Source organism: Oncorhynchus nerka, linkage group LG4 (assembly GCF_034236695.1).
Source record: "Oncorhynchus nerka isolate Pitt River linkage group LG4, Oner_Uvic_2.0, whole genome shotgun sequence".
NCBI classification, from domain to species: Eukaryota; Metazoa; Chordata; class Actinopteri; order Salmoniformes; family Salmonidae; genus Oncorhynchus; species Oncorhynchus nerka.
Window position 1 is genome coordinate 88344049 of NC_088399.1, and position 26883 is coordinate 88370931.

At 43.0% G+C, this 26883-nt stretch overlaps 1 protein-coding gene across 9 annotated transcripts in view; it reads left to right on the forward strand.

Moving 5' to 3' along the window:
- Positions 1 to 26883, forward strand: part of LOC115128731 (focal adhesion kinase 1-like) — a 302242-nt gene that overhangs the window by 194906 nt on the left and 80453 nt on the right. For 8 of the 9 annotated variants that reach the window (XM_029658857.2, XM_065018005.1, XM_029658858.2 and 5 more), the window contains 3 exons: positions 13483 to 13570; positions 23323 to 23402; positions 23524 to 23586. In XM_029658857.2, coding sequence (XP_029514717.2) covers positions 13483 to 13570; positions 23323 to 23402; positions 23524 to 23586 — 231 coding nt within the window. Of the gene's footprint in view, positions 1 to 13482; positions 13571 to 14237; positions 14385 to 23322; positions 23403 to 23523; positions 23587 to 26883 lie in introns of those variants that run through there. The other variant, XM_029658859.2, reaches the window with a different exon arrangement.

The following is a 26883-nucleotide window of genomic DNA, read 5'->3' on the forward strand; positions in this document are numbered from 1 at the left end:
CTTCTCACAGCCCAACACAGATCAGCTCTTCTCACAGCCCAACACAGAACAGGTCTTCTCACAGCCCAACACAGAACAGCTCTTCTCACAGCCCAACACAGAACAGGTCTTCTCACAGCCCAACACAGAACAGGTCTTCTCACAGCCCAACACAGAACAGGTCTTCTCACAACACAGAACAGCTCTTCTCACAGCCCAACACAGAACAGCTCTTCTCACAGCCCAACACAGAACAGCTCTTCTCACAGCCCAACACAGAACAGCTCTTCTCACAGCCCAACACAGAACAGCTCTTCTCACAGCCCAACACAGATCAGCTCTTCTCACAGCCCAACACAGAACAGGTCTTCTCACAGCCCAACACAGAACAGCTCTTCTCACAGCCCAACACAGAACAGGTCTTCTCACAGCCCAACACAGAACAGCTCTTCTCACAGCCCAGAACAGCTCTTCTCACAGCCCAACACAGAACAGGTCTTCTCACAACACAGAACAGCTCTTCTCACAGCCCAGCACAGAACAACTCTTCTCACAACACAGAACAGCTCTTCTCACAGCCCAACACAGAACAGCTCTTCTCACAGCCCAACACAGAACAGGTCTTCTCACAGCCCAACACAGAACAGGTCTTCTCACAGCCCAACACAGAACAGGTCTTCTCACAACACAGAACAGCTCTTCTCACAGCCCAACACAGAACAGCTCTTCTCACAGCCCAACACAGAACAGCTCTTCTCACAGCCCAACACAGAACAGGTCTTCTCACAGCCCAGCACAGAACAACTCTTCTCACAACACAGAACAGCTCTTCTCACAACACAGAACAGCTCTTCTCACAGCCCAACACAGAACAGCTCTTCTCACAGCCCAACACAGAACAGCTCTTCTCACAGCCCAACACAGAACAGCTCTTCTCACAGCCCAACACAGAACAGCTCTTCTCACAGCCCAACACAGAACAGGTCTTCTCACAGCCCAGCACAGAACAGCGCACACCTGTTCAATGGGGGACATAAACCCTTTATTTATTCTTTATTAAGTGTGTGTGTGCTTGTCGCGCATCTGGGTTTTATGTCCATGTGTGTGAGATTTGCGGAACCTCAAACAGTGCTAACTGGTTATAGTCTAGTTAGACAGACAGAGATTTCCCCCTAAATACACTGCATGATGCCCCCAGGGTTGGTTTAGTCATCTGAATGTTCCTGCCCTAGGAGTGACGGATGTTGAAACACTGTCTTTCTGTGATCATCAGTGACACACACCTTTCTCAAAAGGAAAAAAATCTAACCCTGAGGGCCCTGTGTGTGTGTGTGTGTGTGTGTGTGTGTGTGTGTGTGTGTGTGTGTGTGTGTGTGTGTGTTCGTGTGTTCGTTCCAGAGGGCCTTTAGCTCACCCAGGAAGCTGGCATGTCAGGAGGATGATGTCATCCTCATATTAGCCTGTGGTTAACCCAATGCAGATGTCTTTCTTTTCCGTCCACCACCTGTATGAATGACAGGCCTATTGTGGACTTGTCTAAAGGTGTTGTAAGTCATGGGGTTGGTTTGGACTTTGATGTCAGTGTTTTGGTGGTGGTGGAGCTCGGTGCTAAACAGTAGTACTGTGTGTGTGTGTGTGTGTGGGGGGATCAGTATTACAGTGTGATAGTAAGAACCTGTGGTCCAATCAGACAATCCCGTTTGGAGGAATGTACAATGCAGTGTCTATCTACCGAACTGGTACTGCAGATCTTACAGATTTCATCCCATTATCACTAGATTCGGGTTTCCAAAGGTGGTCATTACTCTATTTGCAATATGTACACCAAGTCTTTAAAGAACAACCAAGTTAAACCATTCGGTGAACTAAGTTCAGACTTTCATTTGCCAAAGTCAGATTTCTTCTGCTATTTACAGCTGAGACTTTTTCCTGAAACACCCCAACTGTGTAACAATGAAGGGTGAGCCCCCTGCCATAGAAAGATATCTAATGAATATCCAGAAAAGGACAACTAGTCGTAAAACAATAACAAAACTATACCAATCTATTGTTGTCATGACACAGAGCAAAACCCAACTAAGTGCAGGTGGGAGTCTGAATTTGTGGAGAATATTGAAAATGAAACTTGGGAGGCAATCTGTAGAAATGCTCAGACTGTTAAACACTCAAGTACATGTAAAGATTATGAATGAAAATCACCCGGACGTACTTTCTAACTCCAGACAACATGGTGACGATAAGACCAGGAACAACCAGTGAATGCCGGAGAAAATGTGTGGAATTATTAGCAAATGACCTAGATATTTTATGGTCTTGTCCTAGATTAATTACATTCTGGGATGATGTTTTTGCATTTTTAAACAATATATTTAAATGGTCCCTGGCAAAGAACCCAGAGAATGCTATACTTGGAGTAATTCCTGAGCGGTTTCAAAATGCCTACCTGTTAAATATACTTTTGTCTGCAGCAAAGAAATGAATTACAGCACATTGGCTAAATAAGGACATTCCTACCGTAGAATAGTGGACTTGTGGAGTAAAAGAAAGGTATTTAATGGTAAAGATTACCTATAAAATAAAACTGCAGACAGATTTATGTGGAAAAAAGATGGGAACTGCTCCTTGTAAGTAATATTGCCTGGACATAAGACTCATTAGTCTTGAAACAACCAAACATGACAAACAGGATGACTTGTTTTTTGTGTTGTTGTTGTTATTATTATTTGTTTTTATAACGTTTTTATTTAAATTTGGGACTTAATTGTATAGTTATTTGATTTGTTATATAACTGTTTCTGTCTCAGAAGACCAGAACCTTAATAATATTCATCATATTTACTTCACCAACACTAATTACACTTCCTGACGGGACGCCCCCAGGTGGTGAAGGTAGGAAACAACACCTCCACTTCGCTGATCCTCAACATAGGGAACCCATAAAGGTTCATGCTCAGCCCCCTCCTGTACTTCCTGTTCACCCATGACTGCATGGCCACGCACGCCTCCAACTAAATCATCAAGTTTGCAGACAACACAACAGAAGTAGGTCTGATTACCAACAATGACGGGACAGCCTACAGGGAGGAGGTGAGGGCCCTGGTGGAGTGTTGCCAGGAAAATAACCTCAACGTCATCAAAACGAAGGAGCTGATCCTGGACTTCAGGAAACAGCAGAGGAAGCACGCCCCTATCCACGTCGTCAGGACCGCAGTGGAGAAGGTGGAAAGCTTCAAGTTCCTCTGCGTACACATCACTGAGAATCTGAAATGTTCCACCCACACAGACAGTGTGGTGAAGAAGGCACAACAGCGCCTCTTCAACCTCAGGAGGCTGAAGAAATGTGGCTTGTCACCTAAGACCCTCAAACTTTTACAGATGCACAATTGAGAGCATCCTGTCGGGATGTATCACCGTCTGGTATGGCAACTGCACCGCCCACAACCACAGGGCTCTCCAGAGGGGGGTGCGGTCTGCCCAAAACATCACCGGGGGCACACTGCCTGTTCTCCAGGACACCTACAGCACCAGATGTCACAGGAAGGCCAAAAGATCATCAAGGACATCAACCATTCGAGCCACGGCCTGTTCACCCCACTATCATCCAGAAGACGAGGTCAGTACAGGTGCATCAAAGCTGGGACCACATCTGAAACACATCTCTCAAGGCCATCATGTTAAATAGCCGTCACTAGCCGGCTTCCACCCGGTTACGCAACCCTGCACCTTAGAGGCTGCTGCCCTATGTACATAGACATGGAATCACTGGCCACTTTAATAATGGAACACTAGTTTAATAATGTTTACATACCTCTTTACTCATTTCATATGTATATAGTGTATTCTACTGTATTTAGTCAATGCCACTCAGACATTGTGCTCGTCCTAATATTTATATATTTACTTTTACTTTTAGATTTGTGTATTGTTGTGAATTGTTAGATACTACTGCACTGTTGGAGCTAGGAACACAAACATAACGAATACACCCGCAATAATGTCTGATAAATATGTGTATGTGACCAATAACATCTGCTAAATATATGTATGTGACCAATACAATTTGATGATATTTAATTTGACTATACATAGTAGTGTCACTAACTCCTCAGTGGTTGGGAAAGGGTATGGGGGCTGGACACGCAGCGACCCAGATGCCACTGCTGTCGGAGATCACACATACTGACTCCAGGTAACTTTAGTTATTCTCTGTCTGACTGACTGTGTCTGTGTGACTGTGACTGTGTCTGTGTGTTCTCATGCGTGTGTTTGTGTGTGTTGTCACATTGATCATTTGCTTTCAGGGGAGGGGGAGTAGAGCTGATCTCATAAATTGACACTGAAGTCCCTAGTGCCATTTGTCAGTGTTGCCGATTACAGCCATCATCACATGAGGAGACAATAAAGGCAATACAATAACTTACAGTAAGAAGCATGTCAGTACTGTTATGATTCAATACAATAACTTACAGTAAGAAGCCTGTCAGTACTGTTATGATTCAATACAACATATAGTAAGAAGCCTGTCAGTACTGGTATGATTCAATACAACATATAGTAAGAAGCATGTCAGTACTGTTATGATTCAATACAATAACTTACAGTAAGAAGCATGTCAGTACTGGTATGATTCAATACAACATATAGTAAGAAGCATGTCAGTACTGTTATGATTCAATACAATAACTTACAGTAAGAAGCATGTCAGTACTGTTATGATTCAATACAACATATAGTAAGAAGCATGTCAGTACTGTTATGATTCAATACAATAACTTACAGTAAGAAGCCTGTCAGTACTGTTATGATTCAATACAACATATAGTAAGAAGCCTGTCAGTACTGTTATGATTCAATACAACATATAGTAAGAAGCATGTCAGTACTGTTATGATTCAATACAATAACTTACAGTAAGAAGCATGTCAGTACTGTTATGATTCAGTACTATGATTCCATTTCAGTTTCGTTACCTCAAACGGCACCCTATTGCCTATATAGTGCACTACTTTTGACCAGGACCTATAGGACTATGATGTCTTGAGCTGCAAGGACATGTGACCCCTGGATATAGACAGTCTGAACCTGTTAGGAAATGAAACCTGAAAGATGGACCTGGGTCGCCTTCAGTTGGGAGAAAAAAAGAAAATTAAACGGGGAAGGTACAACCTGAAATTGTCCAATAAGAACGCTGATTTCCCGTTGCAAAACGTATTGCTACGGCGTGTGAACACAATCTAGGTTAGTTTTTCATATCTTTTCAGAGTTTTAAACCACAGTGACCTTGATGAAACAAGATGAAGCTGTGTTTATGCATTAACCGATCATTACAAGGCTCTTTATTATTTTCCTCGAAGCACCAGCCTTTTGATTTAGGTCCTAATTTCTCTATCCTGAGCCTCGTGTGCGTGCGTGTGTGTGTGTGTGTGTGTGTGAGATAAGATTCCCTACCATCTCCCAGTCATAAGTCAAATTAATGTTCTCCTAGTACGAACAGAGCAAACAGGTTGGGATCAGAGCGACCATTAGTTCTGTCAGGGAGTGGATGTCTAATCTCATAGAACAAGGTAAAGAGGTGTCTAGCAGCCAATTAAAGAATATAAACGATTCTCTCAGTTCGCCACTGCCAGGTGATTGGCAGGTGGTGGTGGTGGAGGTGGCATCGGGGAAGGGGGGAACCATCAGAGCGAGAAGGAGAAGAGTTATGGTGTGGCACTGTGGCAGGCAGGTCTGGGATCAGTTGGAACACGGATGATAACATGTTGTTGTGGGAGAAAGAAAGACGGAGAGAAGGGAGACTAGAGGGAGAGGGTATGTTCAGAGACGCATGGTTTGACTGTAATAGTGAGTGAGAGAGATTCCAATAAAGCCCTTTGAATTTAATTGAGAGCGAGAGAGGCACAGAGACACATGGTTGTCATTAGTATGCCTACTCTTGTCTGTGGAGACAACCAGGGGAGACAACCAGGGGAGACAACTAGGGGAGTATTCTTTTATTTCTTCTGATTCTGTTGCTTTTCGTCTCGTTATGCTGTCTGCCGTCTGCCTTTGATTAGCTGAACTGTAGGCTTTCATCTCTTAGTGACGTTTTAGATCACACACTGTGCACCTCTGACTATTCCTTTTTCAGATCAAATAACCTCACCCTTCCCCTCGTGTGTGTGTCACTGAGTAACTAGGAAGTGTTTGCATTAGAGCTGTTATAGCTTGAACTATATACTGTATGCTAGCTCCTGAAATGGGCGGCAGGTAGCCTAGTGTTTAGAGTGTTGGACTAGTAACCGAAAGGTTGCAAGATTGAATCCCCTGATCACCGCACTAGACGACCAGTTCTGATAGCCTTTAGCCGTACCCTCATCCTACTCCTCCTCTGTTCCTCGGGTGATGTAGAGGTTAACCCAGGCCCTGTGTATCCCCAGGCGCTCTCATTTGTTGACTTCTGTAACCATAAAAGCCTTGGTTTCATGCATGTTAACCTCTTGCCTCTAGTTGGGACGCTTGCGTCCCAACTAGAGCTCTGGAAATGCAAATGCGCTACGCTAAATGCTAATAGTATTAGTTAAAACTCAAACGTTCATTAAAATACATATGCAGGGTATCAAATTAAAGCAACACTCGTTGTGAATCCAGGCAACAAGTCAGATTTTTAAAATGCTTTTCGGCGACAGCATGAGAAGCTATTATCTGATAGCATGCACCAATACACTACAACACAAAAGCACAGCAGGGGACGTAAACAAAATAATTAGCATTTCGGCGTTACACAAACCGCACAATAAAATAGAAAACAGTCATTACCTTTCACCATCTTCTTTGTTGGCACTCCTAGATGTCCCATAAACACTATTGGGTCTTTATTTCGATTAAATCGGGCCATATAAAGCCAAGATATCGTTATATGTAGACTGTGTGATAAACGAAAAAAACAGCGATTTCACAACGTAACGTCATTTTTTAAAATTCAAAAAGTAGACGATAAACTTTCACAAATCACTTCGAAATACGTTTGTAATGCTACTTTAGGTATTAGTAAACGTTAATAAGCGATAAAAATCATCCATAGGCGATGTAGAAATCATTAGCTGTCGTCTTGGAAAAAATTTCAGGAGAGAGCTCTTCCGGAATGATCTGGGCGGAGACCGGAGGTAAGTCGTGCCCCTCTTTCGGTTCAACCAAGAATCAAAGAGGATTCAATTCACACGACTCTAGACAACATGGGGATGCTGTGGGAGTTGAATGCTCGGTCTTATCTAATTCGGCTCACTGTTAACAATTGCTGGAAGTGGCGCAAGGATATTTATTTCCATTTTCTGTGATCAGGTTTTCCTGCGCTTTCCGATGTAACGCACGTTATGTAATAGCCACAGTCGTGATTTAACCAGTTTTAAAAACGTCCGAGGGTTTCCTATCCACACATTCTAACCATATGAACGTACTATATTCCTGGCATGAGTAGCAGGGCACTGAAATGTTGCGCGATTTTTAACAAAATGTTCAAAAAAGTAGAGGGTCGACTGAAGAGGTTAACCTGTTACTCCTACCCCCTACTTTTTGAACATTCTGTTAAAAATCGCGCAACATTTCAGCGCCCTGCTACTCATGCCAGGAATATAGTATATGCATATGATTAGTATGTGTGGATAGAAAACACTCAGACGTTTATAAAACTGGTTAAATCACGGCTGTGGCTATAACATAACGTGCGTTTCATCGGAAAGCGCAGGAAAATCTGATCACTGAAAATGGAAAAATATATCCCTGCGCGACTTGAACCCATTGATAAAGGTGAACCACAATTAATGGGGCTGAGGTTGCAGTACCTACAGCTTCCACACGGTGTCTAGAGTCTTGTCATTTGCCTACTATTTGTTTCTTGGTCAAACAGATGCAAGGCAGCGCAGTTCTTCAGGTCTCGGACCGGATATTTTGGTTGAGTTTCTACCCGGACATTTTTCCAGACGGACAGCTATAGAATATACTTCGTCTTGTGATTAATTTGATCGCTTATTAACGTTTACTAATACCTAAAGTTGCATTTTAAAAATCTGACTTGTTGCCTGGATTCACAACGAGTGTAGCTTTAATTCAATACCCTGCATGTGTATTTTAATGAACGTTTGAGTTTTAACTAATACTATTAGCATTTAGCGTAGCGCATTTGCATTTCAGAGCTCTGGATGGGACGCAAGCGTCTCAGTAGGAGCAAGAGGTTAACATCAGAAGCCTCCTCCTTAAGTTTGTTTTAGTCACTGCTTTAGCACACTTCGCCAACCCTGATGTCCTTGCCGCGTCTGAATCCTGGCTTAGGAAGACCACCAGAGATTTCCACCCCCAACTACAACATTTTCCGTCAAGATAGAACTGTCAAAGGGGGAGGAGTTAGCCTGCAAAGTTCTGTCATACTTTCCAGGTCTATGCTCAAACAGTTCAAACTTCAAATGTAAAAAATTAATCTCTCCAGAAATAAGTCTCTCACTGTTGCTGCCTGTTATAGACCCCGCTCAGCTCCCAGCTGTGCCCTTGACACCATATGTGAATTGACTGCCCCCCATCTATCTTCAGAGTTCATTCTGCTAGGTGACCTAAACTGGGATATGCTTAACACCCCAGCCTTCCTACACTCTAAGCTAGATGCCCTCAATCTCACACAAATGATCAAGGAGTCCACCAGGTACAATCCTAAATCCGTAAACATGGGCACCCTCATAGATATTATCCTGACCAACTTGCCCTCCAAATACACCTCTGCTGTTTTCAATCAGGATCTCAGCAATCCCTGCCTCATTTCCTGCGTCCGTAATGGGTCCGCGGTCAAACGACCACCCCTCATCACTGTCAAACGCTCCCTAATCGACCTGGCCCGGGTATCCTGGAAGGGTATTGACCTCATCCCATCAGTAGAGGATGCCTGGTTGTTCTTTAAAGTAATATCCTCACTGTTACGTTCCCCAGTTTATGTGTTGTAGTTTGTGTATTTGCATGTGTTTATTTCAGGAAATGGCTTCCTGAAATCCCTCAAGCAGCTGATTGGTCAACTCTATGGCTAATTGGAGAGCTGACCCCGCCCCCTCGTCAAGACGCAGCTGTCTCCAATTACCCATTCATTCTGAAGCTATATAAAAGCCAGTGTTTTGTTCAGGAGGGAGATCATTGCTGGGAGGTCATTGCAGAGAGATTGAATGTGATAGAGATTCATTGCTGGGAGGTCATTGCTGAGAGAGGAGGCTGATGGCTGTGGATAATTTACTATGTTAGTTGTTGGTAGCAGTTGGTATGTTCTGTGAGTTTGTTGCTCAGATAGAGCTTATTTGATGTCCTTTGTTTCTTAGTTTGTTTGAGAAATTATTTGTTCTCCTGTTTCATTTGTTCCCAGGGGGGAAGGGGAAGGCACCTAGGGAGTGCTTAGGCAAGAGGCCCGCGGGCATACATATACCCGTAGTATATTCACTGTCTAGGCACACTAGGTAAGACCTGGGTGGACCACCCCCTGTATTTTGGTTAGGGCACCAGGTGGTGCTAAATTAGGTAAGTATTGGTAAGATAGGAGAGTGGGCTTTGAGATTTACTTTCTTTGCTTTGGTTCCGTCCAGCCCCTTTTCCCCATATTACCGTGTAAAGGAATAAAGTCCTTGTAAACGGTACCACATTCTACCTGTTGTCATCCTTACTCACGCCTACGGCCCATACCTTTTTCACTTCACGGAGAGTTGAGTTGTAGCAGGGTGTTGCATTCCCTCTTCATAGAGGCATGCGTAACACTCACCATCTTAAATAAGCATACCCCTCCTTTAAAAAAAATAGAACTAAGAACCTTGGTTCACTCCAGACCTGACTGCCCTCGACCAGCACAAAAACATCCTGTGCCGTACTGCACTAACATCGAATAATCCCCGCGATATGCAACTTTTCAGGGAAGTCAGGAACTAATACACTATGTCAGTTAGGAAAGCCAAGCCTAGCTTTTTCAAACAGAAATGTGCATCCTGCAGCTGTAACTCCAGAAAGTTCTGTGACACTGTAAAGTCCATGGAGAATAAGAGCAGCTGCCCACTGCACTTAGGCTAGGAAACACTGTCACCACTGAGAAATCAAAATATTTGAATAAGCATTTCTCTACGGCTGGCCATGCTTTCCTCCTGGCTACCGCAACCCCGGCCAACAGCTCTGCAACCCCTGAAGCTACTTGCCCAAGCCTCCCCAGCTTCTCCTTCACCCAAATCCAGATAGCAGATGTTCTGAAAGAGCTGCAAAATCTGGACCCATACAAATCAGCTGGGCTAGACAATCTGGACCCTCTCTTTCTAAAATTATCCACCGCAATTGTTGCAACCCCTATTACCAGTCTGCTCAACCTCTCTTTCGTATCATCCGAGATTCTTAAAGATTGGAAAGCTGCCGCGGTCATCCCCCTCTTGAAATGGGGTGTCACTCTAGACCCAAACTGTTACAGACCTATATCCATCCTGCCCTGCCTTTCCAAAGTCTTCAAGAGCCAAGTTAACAGATCACTGACCATTTCAAATCCCACCGTAACATCTCCGCTGTGCAATCCGGTTTCCGAGCCAAGGTACTAAACGATATCATAACCGCCATCGATAAAAGACAGTACCGTGCAGCCGGCTTCATCGATCTGGCCAAGGCTTTCGACTCTGTCAATCACCATATTCTTATTGGCTCAACAGCCTTGGTTTCTCAAATGACTGCCTCGTCTGGTTCACCAACTACTTCTCAGATAGAGTTAAGTGTGTCAAATCGGAAGGCCTGATGTCCGGACCTCTGGCAGTCTCTATGGGGGTACCAGAGGGTTCAATTCTCGGGCCCACTCTTTTCTCTGTATATATCAATGATGTTGCTCTTCCTGCCGGCGATGTCGTTTATAAAATAGTCTCCAACACTCTACTCAGCAAACTGGATGCAGTCTATCACAGTGCCATCTGTTTTGTCACCAAAGCCCCATATACTAACCACCACTGTGACCTGTATGCTCTCATTGGCTGGTCCTCGCTACATATTCGTCGCCAAACCCACTGGCTCCAGGTCATCTATAAGTCTTTGCTAGGTAAAGCTCCCGCCTTATCTCAGCTCACGGATCACCATAGCAACACCCACCCGTAGCACGCGCTCCAGCAGGTATATCTCACGGGTCATCCCCAAAGCCAACACCTCTTTTGGCCGCCTTTCCTTCCAGTTCTCTCCTGCCAATGACTGGAACGAATTGCAAAAACTCTGAATTTGGAGACTTATATCTCCCTCTTTAACTTTAAGCATCAGCTATCTGAGCAGCTCACCGATTGCTGCAGCTATACACAGCCCATCTGTAAATAGCCCATCCAACTACCTCCCTCATCCCAATATTTTTATTGACATTTTTTTGCTCTTTGCACACCAGTATTTCTACTTGCACATCCTCATCTGCACATATATCACTCCAGTGTTAATTTGCTAAATTGTATTTACTTCGCTACTATTGGCCTATTTATTTCCTTACCTCCTTACTCCATTTGCACACACTTTATATATGTGTTTCTATTATTATTGACTGTATGCTTGTTAATTCCATGTGTAACTCTGTTGTTTGTGTCGCACTGCTTTGCTTTATCTTGGCCAGGTTGCAGTTGTAAATGAGAACTTGTTCTCAACTGGCCTACCTGGTTAAATAAAGGTGAAAAAAAAAAAAATGAAAACATGCATGACTGCACCAGCTGTTCTGGACAACTGTGCTATCAGTGTGAGTAAACCCTTTAAAGAGGTTTAACATTCACAAGGCCGCAAGTCTAGACGAATTAACAGGACGCGTGCTTAGAGCATGCACTTACCAGCTGGCAAGTGTTTTCCCTGACCTTTTCAACCTCTCCCCAACACACTCTGTAATACCTACATGTTTCAAGCGGACCACCACAGTCCCTGTGCCCAAAAACACCAAGGTAACCTGTCTGAATGACCATCTCCCCTCGGCAGACATGTGGCCATGGAATACTTTGAAAGGCTGGTCATGGCTCACATCAGCACCATCATCCCAGACACCCTAGACCCTCTCCAATTCACATACTGCCCCAACAGATCCACAGAAGATGCAATCTCTATTGCACTCCAAACTGCCCTTTCCCACTTGGACAAAAGGAACACATTTACATTTTATTAATTTAGCAGACGCTATTATACAGGAGCAATTAGTGTTAAGTGCCTTTCTCAAGGGCACAACGATAGATTTTTCACCTAGTCACCTCCGGGTGTGGAACCAGAGACCTTTTGATTACTGGCCCAATGCGCTAACTGCTAGGCTACCTGCCGCCCTGTGAGAATGCTGGTCATTGACTACAGCTCAGCATTCAACACCATAGAACCCTCCAAGCTCTTCACTAATCTAAGGACCCTTGGACGGAGTCCCTTCTTTCATATGTTTGGGGAGTCTCCCACATGCCTTTTGGTGAACACCTTCCGGTTTATCTTCGGTCTCTTTGTTGCCTCTTTAATTAATACCCTCCTTGCTTGGTCCATGAGTTTTGGTGGGCAGCCCTGTCTTGGCAGGTTTGTTGGGGTGCCATTTTCTTTCCATTTTTTTATAATGGATTTAATGGTGCTCCGTAGGATGTTCAAAGTTTTGGATCTTTTTTTATAACTCAACCCTGAACTGTACTTCTCCACAACTTTGTCCCTGACATGTTTGGAGAGCTCCTTGCTCTTCATGGTGCTGCTTGCTTGGTGGTGCCCTTTGCTTGGTGGTGTTGCAGATTTTGCAGGTGTTGCAGACCTTTCAGAATAGGTGTATGTATATATACTGCGATCATGTGACACTTACATTTCACACAGGTGGACTTTATTTGAATACTTTTGCAAGGCACTGTAAATAGTTAGTCTGGGTAGATATTTGATTAACTATCTGCATTTTCCCTTTTTGCACTATTTGTTTGTTTTTTACTCATCACATGTTACTGTTTGTTATCTGTCACTTTATAGTTAGATGTACATACAGCTTTTTCCTCAATCTCCTCGTCCCCGTGCACATCGACTCGGTACTGGTACCTTGTATATAGCCAAGTTATTGTTACTCATTGTGTATTTATTATTACTTTTACTATTACATGTTTTACTTTTCCATTATTTCTTTATTTTCTTTAACTCTGCGTTGTTGGGAAGGGCCTGTAAGTAAGCATTTCACTGTTAGTCCACACTTGTTTACGAAGAATGCGACAAATAAATACAAATGAATATAACATTTGATTTGATAACTGTTTATAGAGTTCCAGCTCTGTGACTAGAAGACTGGTGTCTACTGTAACTCTGTGACTAGAAGACTGGTGTCTACTGTAGCTCTGTGACTAGAAGACTGGTGTCTACTGTAGCTCTGTGACTAGAAGACTGGTCTCTACTGTAGCTCTGTGACTAGAAGACTGGTGTCTACTGTAACTCTGTGACTAGAAGAGCTTAGAGTACAAAACCCCTGGTCCCTTCTGTGTTACATGCTTCTGTGTTTTGTCTAAACAGTGACATATTCCTCCTCTCTAGATATGAGCTGCGTATTCGCTACCTTCCAAAGGGATTCCTGCACCGCTTCAGTGAAGACAAACCCACACTCAACTACTTCTACCAGCAGGTGAGACAGACAAACAAAAAAAGAATGTAATCAAGTGTGATTAATCACAAATTCAGAAATTACTTTCATTTCAGCAGTAATTTAAGATTTTTTTATACAAAAGGTTTACAAGAATATTGATGTCTTGATTTTGTTGAAAGTAACCTTTGTGAAATCAGGTGAATTACTAAAGCACACATTCTTTAACCTCAATGTCAACTTTGACATCACATTGTTGTTTTTTGCTGTATAGATGATATATTTGGGATGTTTTCAGTGCATTGTGAATGGTTTCAGACAATGCGATTAATCGCTATCAAAAAAACAAGTGCACTAAAATGACAAAAAGCAAACGAGTTAGCTGATGAACTCTGGCAGCCCTAAAACCCACACACCCCAAAACATTATCCATGGGAGTTGATTAACAGAGAGACAGCCTGGTTTCTAACAGGCCATTGACCACGCTATTTCAAAGCATACTTGGCTAGGTCTATTTATTCAACAACACTGTAACCGCAGGCATATAGCACTTCTAACAGTGTGTGTATGTGTTTGTGCAGCCATGTGTGCAAATTGTGTGTGTGTGTGTCTGAGGTATCCAAGCCTTTACTGTGTGTGTGGGAGTGTATGGGTGCAGTAGGGGGGAGGTATTAGGAAGTAACACATGGTGTGTAGCCACCCGCAGGGCTGTAGAAGCAGAGAGGTGAACTGGGTTAGTGAGCCTTAGGGGGCTCTGCCTGGTGTCGGGCGCTCTGGGGAAGAGACACTCCCTCCCATCCAGACGGGGGAGAAAAGAGGCCATTTTTACAGCAGTGACAAACATTTGGGCTCACTTGTGAGTTTTACTCTTGTGGTTTTAAAATTCAAAAGGCACTTGCACATCTGAGCTATTTTTGTTTTAGGTGCATGGTAACAGTTGAATAACATGAGAGTAAAAAGAGGAAACCCGCACACTGCTTTGTTAGAATCACTGCTTTGCTAGTATCACTGCTTTGCTGGTATTACTGCTTTGTTAGAATCACTGCTTTGCTAGAATCACTGCTTTGTTAGAATCACTGCTTTGCTAGAATCACTGCTTTGCTAGAATCACTGCTTTGTTCGTATCACTGCTTTGCTAGTATCACTGCTTTGCTAGAATCACTGCTTTGTTAGAATCACTGCTTTGCTAGAATCACTGCTTTGCTAGAATCACTGCTTTGCTAGTATTACTGCTTTGCTGGTATTACTGCTTTGTTAGAATCACTGCTTTGTTAGAATCACTGCTTTGCTGGTATTACTGCTTTGTTAGAATCACTGCTTTGTTAGAATCACTGCTTTGCTGGTATTACTGCTTTGTTAGTATCACTGCTTTGTTCGTATCACTGCTTTGCTAGTATCACTGCTTTGCTGGTATCACTGCTCTGTTAGCATCACTGCTCTGTTAGCATCACTGCTCTGTTAGTATCACTGATCTGTTAGCATCACTGCTCTGTTAGTATCACTTCTCTGTTAGCATCACTTCTCTGTTAGCATCACTTCTCTGTTAGTATCACTGCTCTGTTAGCATCACTGCTCTGTTAGCATCACTGCTCTGTTAGCATCACTTCTCTGTTAGCATCACTGCTCTGTTAGCATCGCTGCTCTGTTAGTATCACTGCTCTGTTAGAATCACTGCTTTGCTAGTATCACTGCTCTGTTGGTATTAATGCTTTGCTGGTATTACTGCTTTGCTAGTATCACTGCTTTGCTAGTATCACTGCTTTGCTAGTATCACTGCTTTGCTGATATCACTGCTTTGTTAGTATCACTGCTTTGCTGGTATCACTGCTTTGTTAGTATCACTGCTTTGCTGGTATCACTGCTTTGCTAGTATCACTGCTTTGCTGATATCACTGCTTTGTTAGTATCACTGCTTTGCTGGTATCACTGCTTTGCTAGTATCACTGCTTTGCTGGTACCACTGCTTTTTATTAAGCTTTATTAAGCCTCGCTGCCTTCATCAGAGCTTTTTGAGAGCAGTGATACTAGCAAGAGCAGTGTGCTGGTTTCCTCTTTTTGCTCTCATGGTTTTGCTGAGTGCCAGCTGAGAGGAAAATGGTACTGATGGAAGGTCAGTGTTTGAAGGGCTAATCATGGAGCATGAGAAGAGCTTCTGTCCTGAATTCAGTCTGGTGTGGAAGAACACCTTCAGGAAGCAGGATCTGTTTCCATGATCTACAGTGGCAGAATCAATGTCTGTATTGGTGTTAGAATACAAAGAGCCGGCGCTCAACATGACAGATGGGACATTCAGAGAGGACATAATAGCCTCTCGCTATCATTCAGAAGCAAACACTCATCTGTCTCAGGAAATGTCTCGCTCTGTGTCAGTCTGCTAGTGTTGTGTTGCTATCACTGCAGGTGCACCCACCCAGCCTTTATCAATCAATATCACCATTAGGTTCTTATGGGCTGTTATTACGGGTGATAAGATTTAATGTTTCTGCCACTATCTGTCTCTCACTCTGTCTGTGTCTTTCTGTCTCTCTCTGGAGGGAGGGATGGATGGAGTGTTTATTGAAAAGCTGTATAGCAGTAAGGTCCCCCTCAATGCCTTTGTCCCCTGTGTTCTACCCCTCATTCTAGAAGTCAGTGTGTTCTATCCTTCATTCTAGAAGCCAGTGTGTTCTACCCCTCATTCTAGGAGTCAGTGTGTTCTACCCCTCATTCTAGAAGTCAGTGTGTTCTATCCTTCATTCTAGAAGTCAGTGTGTTCTACCCCTCATTCTAGAAGTCAGTGTGTTCTATCCTTCATTCTAGAAGTCAGTGTGTTCTACCCCTCATTCTAGAAGTCAGGGTGTTCTACCCTTCATTCTAGAAGTCAGTGTGTTCTATCCTTCATTCTAGAAGTCTGTGTGTTCTATCCTTCATTCTAGAAGTCCGTGTGTTCTACCCCTCATTCTAGAAGTCAGTGTGTTCTATCCTTCATTCTAGAAGTCAGTGTGTTCTATCCTTCATTCTAGAAGTCAGTGTGTTCTACCCCTCATTCTAGAAGTCAGTGTGTTCTACCCCTCCCTCTAAAAGTCAGTGTGTTCTACCCCTCATTCTAGAAGTCAGTGTGTTCTAACCTTCATTCTAGAAGTCAGTGTGTTCTACCTCTCATTCTAGAAGTCAGTGTGTTCTATCCTTCATTCTAGAAGTCAGTGTGTTCTATCCTTCATTCTAGAAGTCAGTGTGTTCTATCCTTCATTCTAGAAGTCAGTGTGTTCTACCCCTCATTCTAGAAGTCAGTGTGTTCTACCCCTCATTCTAGAAGTCAGTGTGTTCTACCCCTCATTCTAGAAGTCAGTGTGTTCTATCCTTCATTCTAGAAGTCAGTGTGTTCTATACTTCATTCTAGAAGTCCGTGTGTTCTACCCCTCAGTCTAGAAGTCAGTGTGTTCTACCCCTCATTCTAGAAGTTAGTGTGTTCTACCCCTCATTCTAGAAGACGGTGTGTTCTACCCCTCCCTCTAAAAGTCAGTGTGTTCTATCCCTCATTCTAGAAGTCAGTGTGTTCTACCCCTCATTCTAGAAGTCAGTGTGTTCTATCCTTCATTCTAGAAGTCAGTGTGTTCTATCCTTCATTCTAGAAGTCAGTGTGTCCTACCCCTCATTCTAGAAGTCAGTGTGTTCTACCCCTCATTCTAGAAGTCAGTGTGTTCTATCCTTCATTCTAGAAGTCAGTGTGTTCTATCCTTCATTCTAGAAGTCAGTGTGTTCTATCCTTCATTCTAGAAGTCAGTGTGTTCTATCCTTCATTCTAGAAGTCAGTGTGTTCTATCCTTCATTCTAGAAGTCAGTGTGTTCTATCCTTCATTCTAGAAGTCCGTGTGTTCTATCCTTCATTCTAAAAGTCAGTGTGTTCTACCCCTCATTCTAGAAGTCAGTGTGTTCTACCCTTCATTCTAGAAGTCAGTGTGTTCTATCCTTCATTCTAGAAGTCTGTGTGTTCTATCCTTCATTCTAGAAGTCTGTGTGTTCTACCCCTCATTCTAGAAGACAGTGTGTTCTACCCCTCATTCTAGAAGTCAGTGTGTTCTACCCCTCATTCTAGAAGTCAGGGTGTTCTACCCTTCATTCTAGAAGTCAGTGTGTTCTATCCTTCATTCTAGAAGTCTGTGTGTTCTATCCTTCATTCTAGAAGTCCGTGTGTTCTACCCCTCATTCTAGAAGTCTGTGTGTTCTATCCTTCATTCTAGAAGTATGTGTGTTCTACCCCTCATTCTAGAAGTCCGTGTGTTCTATCCTTCATTCTAGAAGTATGTGTGTTCTACCCCTCATTCTAGAAGACAGTGTGTTCTACCCCTCATTCTAGAAGACAGTGTGTTCTACCCCTCATTCTAGAAGACAGTGTGTTCTACCCCTCATTCTAGAAGACAGTGTGTTCTACCCCTCATTCTAGAAGACAGTGTGTTCTACCCCTCATTCTAGAAGTCAGTGTGTTCTACCCCTCATTCTAGAAGTCAGTGTGTTCTATCCTTCATTCTAGAAGTCAGTGTGTTCTATCCTTCATTCTAGAAGTCTGTGTGTTCTATCCTTCATTCTAGAAGTCAGTGTGTTCTACCCCTCATTCTAGAAGTCAGTGTGTTCTACCCTTCATTCTAGAAGTCAGTGTGTTCTACCCCTCAATGCCTTTGTCCCCTGTGTTCTACCCCTCATTCTAGAAGACAGTGTGTTCTACCCCTCATTCTAGAAGTCCGTGTGTTCTATCCTTCATTCTAGAAGTATGTGTGTTCTACCCCTCATTCTAGAAGACAGTGTGTTCTACCCCTCATTCTAGAAGTCAGTGTGTTCTATCCTTCATTCTAGAAGTCAGTGTGTTCTATCCTTCATTCTAGAAGTCAGTGTGTTCTATCCTTCATTCTAGAAGTCAGTGTGTTCTACCCCTCATTCTAGAAGTCAGTGTGTTCTACCCCTCATTCCAGAAGTCTGTGTTCTACCCCTCATTCTAGAAGTCAGTGTGTTCTACCCCTCATTCTAGAAGTCAGTGTGTTCTACCCCTCATTCTAGAAGTCAGTGTGTTCTAACCTTCATTCTAGAAGTCAGTGTGTTCTACCCCTCATTCTAGAAGTCAGTGTGTTCTATCCTTCATTCTAGAAGTCAGTGTGTTCTATCCTTCATTCTAGAAGTCAGTGTGTTCTACCCCTCATTCTAGAAGTCAGTGTGTTCTACCCCTCATTCTAGAAGTCAGTGTGTTCTATCCTTCATTCTAGAAGTCAGTGTGTTCTATACTTCATTCTAGAAGTCCGTGTGTTCTATCCTTCATTCTAGAAGTTAGTGTGTTCTACCCCTCATTCTAGAAGACAGTGTGTTCTACCCCTCCCTCTAAAAGTCAGTGTGTTCTATCCCTCATTCTAGAAGTCAGTGTGTTCTACCCCTCATTCTAGAAGTCAGTGTGTTCTACCCCTCATTCTAGAAGTCAGTGTGTTCTATCCTTCATTCTAGAAGTCCGTGTGTTCTACCCCTCATTCTAGAAGTCAGTGTGTTCTATCCTTCATTCTAGAAGTCAGTGTGTTCTATCCTTCATTCTAGAAGTCAGTGTGTTCTATCCTTCATTCTAGAAGTCAGTGTGTTCTACCCCTCAATGCCTTTGTCCCCTGTGTTCTACCCCTCATTCTAGAAGACAGTGTGTTCTACCCCTCATTCTAGAAGTCAGTGTGTTCTACCCATCATTCTAGAAGTCAGTGTGTTCTACCCCTCATTCTAGAAGTCAGTGTGTTCTATCCTTCATTCTAGAAGTCAGTGTGTTCTATCCTTCATTCTAGAAGTCAGTGTGTTCTATACTTCATTCTAGAAGTCTGTGTGTTCTACCCCTCAGTCTAGAAGTCAGTGTGTTCTACCCCTCATTCTAGAAGTTAGTGTGTTCTACCCCTCATTCTAGAAGACAGTGTGTTCTACCCCTCCCTCTAAAAGTCAGTGTGTTCTATCCCTCATTCTAGAAGTCAGTGTGTTCTACCCCTCATTCTAGAAGTCAGTGTGTTCTATCCTTCATTCTAGAAGTCAGTGTGTTCTATCCTTCATTCTAGAAGTCAGTGTGTCCTACCCCTCATTCTAGAAGTCAGTGTGTCCTACCCCTCATTCTAGAAGTCAGTGTGTTCTACCCCTCATTCTAGAAGTCAGTGTGTTCTACCCCTCATTCTAGAAGTCAGTGTGTTCTAACCTTCATTCTAGAAGTCAGTGTGTTCTACCCCTCATTCTAGAAGTCAGTGTGTTCTACCCCTCATTCTAGAAGTCAGTGTGTTTTACCCTTCATTCTAGAAGTCAGTGTGTTCTATCCTTCATTCTAGAAGTCTGTGTGTTCTACCCCTCATTCTAGAAGACAGTGTGTTCTACCCCTCATTCTAGAAGTCTGTGTGTTCTATCCATCATTCTAGAAGTCAGTGTGTTCTATCCTTCATTCTAGAAGCCAGTGTGTTCTACCCCTCATTCTAGAAGTCAGTGTGTTCTACCCCTCATTCTAGAAGTCAGGGTGTTCTACCCTTCATTCTAGAAGTCAGTGTGTTCTATCCTTCATTCTAGAAGTCTGTGTGTTCTATCCTTCATTCTAGAAGTCCGTGTGTTCTACCCCTCATTCTAGAAGTATGTGTGTTCTACCCCTCATTCTAGAAGACAGTGTGTTCTACCCCTCATTCTAGAAGACAGTGTGTTCTACCCCTCATTCTAGAAGACAGTGTGTTCTACCCTTCATTCTAGAAGTCAGTGTGTTCTACCCCTCATTCTCATTGCCTTTGTCAGTGTGTTCTACCCCTCATTCTAGAAGACAGTGTGTTCTACCCCCTCATTCTAGAAGTCAGTGTGTTCTACCCCTCATTCTAGAAGTCAGTGTGTTCTACCCCTCATTCTAGAAGACAGTGTGTTCTACCCTCATTCTAGAAGTCAGTGTGTTCTACCCCCTCATTCTAGAAGTCAGTGTGTTCTACCCTTCATTCTATCAGTGTGTTCTATCCTTCAATGCCTTTGTCAGTGTGTTCTACCCCTCATTCTAGAAGTCAGTGTGTTCTACCCCATTCATTCTAGAAAGTCAGTGTGTTCTACCCTCATTCTAGAAGTCAGTGTGTTCTATCCTTCATTCTAGAAGTCAGTGTGTTCTATCCTTCATTCTAGAAGTCAGTGTTTTCTATCCCTCATTCTAGAAGTCAGTGTGTTCTACCCCTCATTCTAGAAGTCAGTGTGTTCTACCCCTCATTCTAGAAGTCAGTGTGTTCTACCCCTCATTCTAGAAGTCAGTGTGTTCTAACCTTCATTCTAGAAGTCAGTGTGTTCTACCCCTCATTCTAGAAGTCAGTGTGTTCTACCCCTCATTCTAGAAGTCAGTGTGTTCTACCCTTCATTCTAGAAGTCAGTGTGTTCTATCCTTCATTCTAGAAGTCTGTGTGTTCTATCCTTCATTCTAGAAGTCTGTGTGTTCTACCCCTCATTCTAGAAGACAGTGTGTTCTACCCCTCATTCTAGAAGTCAGTGTGTTCTATCCCCTCATTCTAGAAGTCAGTGTGTTCTATCCTTCATTCTAGAAGTCAGTGTGTTCTACCCCTCATTCTAGAAGTCAGTGTGTTCTACCCTCATTCTAGAAGTCAGTGTGTTCTACCCTCATTCTAGAAGTCAGTGTGTTCTACCCTCATTCTAGAAGTCAGTGTGTTCTATCCTTCATTCTAGAAGTCAGTGTGTTCTACCCCCATTCTAGAAGTCAGTGTGTTCTATCCATCATTCTAGAAGTCAGTGTGTTCTGTCCTTCATTCTAGAAGTCAGTGTGTTCTATCCTTCATTCTAGAAGTCAGTGTGTTCTACCCCTCATTCTAGAAGTCAGTGTGTTCTACCCCTCATTCTAGAAGTCAGTGTGTTCTACCCCTCATTCTAGAAGTCAGTGTGTTCTATCCTTCATTCTAGAAGTCAGTGTGTTCTATCCTTCATTCTAGAAGTCTGTGTGTTCTATCCTTCATTCTAGAAGTCTGTGTGTTCTACCCCTCATTCTAGAAGACAGTGTGTTCTACCCCTCATTCTAGAAGTCTGTGTGTTCTATCCATCATTCTAGAAGTCAGTGTGTTCTATCCTTCATTCTAGAAGCCAGTGTGTTCTACCCCTCATTCTAGAAGTCAGTGTGTTCTACCCCTCATTCTAGAAGTCAGTGTGTTCTACCCCTCATTCTAGAAGTCAGTGTGTTCTACCCCTCATTCTAGAAGTCAGTGTGTTCTAACCTTCATTCTAGAAGTCAGTGTGTTCTACCCCTCATTCTAGAAGTCAGTGTGTTCTATCCTTCATTCTAGAAGTCAGTGTGTTCTGTCCTTCATTCTAGAAGTCAGTGTGTTCTATCCTTCATTCTAGAAGTCAGTGTGTTCTACCCCTCATTCTAGAAGTCAGTGTGTTCTACCCCTCATTCTAGAAGTCAGTGTGTTCTACCCCTCATTCTAGAAGTCAGTGTGTTCTACCCTTCATTCTAGAAGTCAGTGTGTTCTATCCTTCATTCTAGAAGTCTGTGTGTTCTATCCTTCATTCTAGAAGTCTGTGTGTTCTACCCCTCATTCTAGAAGACAGTGTGTTCTACCCCTCATTCTAGAAGTCTGTGTGTTCTATCCATCATTCTAGAAGTCAGTGTGTTCTATCCTTCATTCTAGAAGCCAGTGTGTTCTACCCCTCATTCTAGAAGTCAGTGTGTTCTACCCCTCATTCTAGAAGTCAGTGTGTTCTACCCCTCATTCTAGAAGTCAGTGTGTTCTACCCCTCATTCTAGAAGTCAGTGTGTTCTATCCTTCATTCTAGAAGTCAGTGTGTTCTAACTTCATTCTAGAAGTCATTCTAGAGAAGTCAGTGTGTTCTACCCCTCATTCTAGAAGTCAGTGTGTTCTACCCCTCATTCTAGAAGTCAGTGTGTTCTATCCTTCATTCTAGAAGTCAGTGTGTTCTTCCCCTCATTCTAGTAGACAGTGTGTTCTACCCCTCCCTCTAGAAGACAGTGTTCATGTGTGACATCTGCTTGCTCTGCTCTGTGTAAAGCCCCCATACTCCCTCCATACAGAAACATCAGGGCCCAGATTCACAAAACCTTCTTAAGAAGACATTTCTTCTCAACTGCAATTGTTTACTTAACTATAGAATGTTAAGCAAAGTTGCTATTCCTCTAAAAGGTTATTGGAAATGTTGTTGCGTTATTTCTTATGTTTCTCCTTAAGCAAAAAGTTAAAGTATTAGATTCTTGAAAATAAAGTTCTTGGATTTGTTCTTGGAAATGATGTTAATTCCAAGATAGCTAAACCCTTGTCTTAAACTCAGTCAGGGCAGTGAGAAAATAATCACAATCTTCATCTGAAAGTTTCAGTATTTATTATTTGACACTCAAATAATCTCAGTATGAAATATGCTAACATGATTGCCATTGCTAGCTACATAGCTAGCTAAAAAACTTTGTAAGAAGATATTTGAGAAGTTTGTAAGAAAATCATGAAATCTTAATATATTGGTAAGGAATCGCACTGACAAACTATCTTATGAAGTTCTTTTTTTTTTGGTTCTTAAGAAGCTTCATACATTTTTGAGTATGAAGTGTTTTGTCAATCTGGGCCCAGGTCACCAGCTAGTCTTTAGTTTTTCAATACCAGAAAGTCAAGCATTTCTACGCTAAACCACCTGTTCATTGTGGTGTTGGTTGCAGTATTCTAGTCTCCTGTTCTAAAACCAAATCAAAATCAAATCAAAGTGTGTAGGTCATATGCACAGAAAAAAACAAATACTAGTGCAATGGGGCAATAACATGAAAGCATGTCTTCGGTTCTGTCTTTCAGGTGAAAAATGACTACATGGTGGAGATAGCGGATCAGGTTGAGCAAGACATTGCACTTAAGTTGGGATGCCTTGAAATCAGGTCAGTTTACAGTTATCCAAGATTGTTCAAATGTTCTGTTCTCTCATGGGCGCTAGCTAGCTGCCATGTTGTTACAGTTCTCATTGACACCCCCACTCACCAAGACATGTTTCCCTTACAGGAGATTCTTCCGGGAGATGCGAGGAAATGCTCTGGACAAAAAATCTAACTATGAACTATTAGAGTAAGTCCCCTTTTGGCTTGATTGTCGTCTGTTAATAGCTTCAGTTTCTCTGCTCACTGTAAGAATCAACTATTCAGTCAATATTGTAGGTCTCTGTTGATCTTTACCCAGAAACAACAAGAGGAATTCCTATTAAGGGGATATAATGCAGTTATTTATGTTAGCTCAAATATAATGTCCTGAGATATCCTACCTATATCTTTGATATCCTATAACCTCAATACACAAAATCATCTGGAAGTGGACTATTTGTACCTAGTACACTGAGATTAGTACCAATGGTATCAGCAGCCTTGCCTAGTGTGATAATGGGTTATATGATAACCATCCCTCATAATGATCACGTAGGTCAACCTAGTGTGATAATGGGTTATATGATAACCATCCCTCATAAAGATCACGTAGGTCAACCTAGTGTGATAATGGGTTATATGATAACCATCCCTCATAAAGATCACGTAGGTCAACCTAGTGTGATAATGGGTTATATGATAACCATCCCTCATAAAGATCACGTAGGTCAACCTAGTGTGTTAATGGGTTATATGATAACCATCCTCATAAAGATCACGTAGGTCAACCTAGTGTGATAATGGGTTATATGATAACCATCCCTCATAATGATCATAAAGATAATGGGTTATATGATAACCATCCCTCATAAAGATCACGTAGGTCAACCTAGTGTGTTAATGGGTTATATGATAACCATCCCTCATAAAGATCACGTAGGTCAACCTAGTGTGTTAATGGGTTATATGATAACCATCCCTCATAAAGATCACATAGGTCAACCTAGTGTGTTAACGGGTTATACAGTATGTGAACCATCCCTCATAATGATCACATAGGTCAGTGGTTCTCAAACCTCTCCTGGGGACCAACAGACGTTTCACAATGTTGTTGTAGCCCTGAACTAACTCACCTGATTCAACTAGTCAAGGGCTTAATGACTAGTTGACAATCTGAATCAGGTGTGCAAGCTGTGGAATAGTTCAAATACATGGAACATCTGGGAGTCCCCGAGGAGAGGTTTGAGAACCCCTGACAAAAGAGCCGTGGCCATTTTGAAACCCCCTCCAGGGTCTTAGGTCTGCGGGCCAACATGCTTGTCTGAGCTATGCTATTTGATAAAGTTTGAAAGGTCACCTTAGTCATGCCTGTTTCTAACAATGCATTCCAATTAGTCCTTTTGTCATATGCTCAGGCCTTCAGTCTCTAACTAGGCTAATCACTAACATCCCTCTCTCTTTTCTCTCTGTATTGATTGAAAATAATGGAGGTACCTTCATATATCTTATGCCTGATGGATGAATAGGAGAGGGGGAGAGAGACCAAGACCTCACATTGTATTCTGCCTCCTTTCAGAGGGAAGAATCTCTCTCACACCTCCTTCCTTATGCAGGGAAAATGTATGGCTGCATCCCAAAATGGCACACGATTCCCTACATAGTGCACTATGAAGCCCTATGGAACCTGGTCAAACGTAGTACACTATAAATGGTGCCATTTGGGACGTAACCCAATGTCCTACTTGGCTGGCTCCAAGGATATGCAAAGTTAAGGGATTTATTAATTCCACTGGGCCTGCGGGCAGGTTGTAAGGCAGGGCACTGCTAGCTGAGAAACATGCCTAACAAGATATGCAGACATGGGGCTCATTGTGTTGGCTAGCATTAGTTACAGGTCAATCAATCCACTTACCCACATACACAGAGCCCAGCACTGAGGGGGAAGGGGAGGAAAGGAAGGGGAGAGAGGGGGATGTACGGGAGTGAGAGGAAGAGAGAAGGGAGGGAAGGAGGAGAAAGAAGAGGAGTAGGAGGAGAGGAACAGAGAGGAGAGAAGGGGAGATATGGGGAGGAGGAGGAGGAGAAAGAGAGGAGAGGAGGAGATAAGGGTGGATGTGGGAAGGGAGGGAGAGAGAAAGAAAGGGTAGCAGGGACACTCCAATCAGAGCGTACTTCCAGTCTGGGTGACTGATGGCTAACAAGGTGACATGGAGGGAGAGAAAGGGGAAGGAGAGGAGGGAAAGAGGGAGGTTCAACCTGGTGGGAAACTTGGATTACTGTAGTGCCTGGGATTAATACTGAGCATAGGGGAAATCATAATGTGTTTCAGCACTGCTAAAACTACAGAACAGGTTTCCTCTTGATTTAACATAGCTAGGCTACTTCCTACATCCTTTCGTCATTATACTACATACATCCCCTAAGCGCCAATCTGTTTGTGCCATCATGCCAACTCCTTGTAACTCATTGTCGTGGCATACAGATCCTCAAATACACCTACAGTGCCTTGAGAAAGTATTCAAACCCCTTGACTTTTTCCACATTTCCTTGTTAACGCCTGAATTTAAAATGGATTAAATTGAGATTTTGTGTCACTGGCCTACACACAATACTCCATAATGTCAAAGTGGTATCGGTACCAAGTCAGTGTGGAGCGGTACAGGTTAGTTGAGGTAATTTGTAAATGTAGGTAGGGGTGAAGTGGCTATGCATAGATAATAAATAGCGAGTCGCAGTACTGTAAAAACAAATGGGGGGGCAGCAATGTAAATAGTCTGGTGGCCATTTGATCAATTGTTCAGCAGTCTTATGGCTTGGGGTTAGAAGCTGTTAAGGAGTCCTAGACTTGGCGCTCGGGTATCGCTTGCCGTGCGGTAGCAGAGAAAACAGTCTGACTTAGGTGACTGGAGTCTCTGACAATCTTTTGGGCTTTGCTCTGACACCGCCTAGTATAGAGGTCCTGGATGGCAGGAAGCTTGGCCCCAGTGATGTACTGGGCCGTACGCACTATCCTTTGTAACACCTTACGGTCGGATGCCGAGAAGTTGCCATACCAGGCGGTGATGCAACCGGTCAGGATGCTCTCGATGGTGCCGCTGTAGAACTTTTTGAGGATCTGGGCATCCATGCCAAATATTTTCAGTCTCCTGAGGGGAAAAAGGTGTTGTCGTGCACTCTTCACGACTGTCTTGGTGTGTTTGGACCATGATAGTTCATTGATGATGTGCACACCAAGGAACTTGGAACTCTCGACCCGCTCCACTACAGCCCAGTCAATGTTAATTGGGGCCTGTTTGGCCTAGCCTTTTCCTGTAGGCCACAATCAGCTCCTTTGTCTTGCTCACATTGAGGGAGAGGTTGTTTTCCTGGAACCACACTGCCAGGTCTCTGACCTCCTCCCTATAGGCTGTCTCATTGTTGTCGGTGATCATGCCTACCACTGTTGCATGGACTCACTGTGTGTGCAATAATAGTGTTTAACAAGATTTTTGAATGACTACCTCAT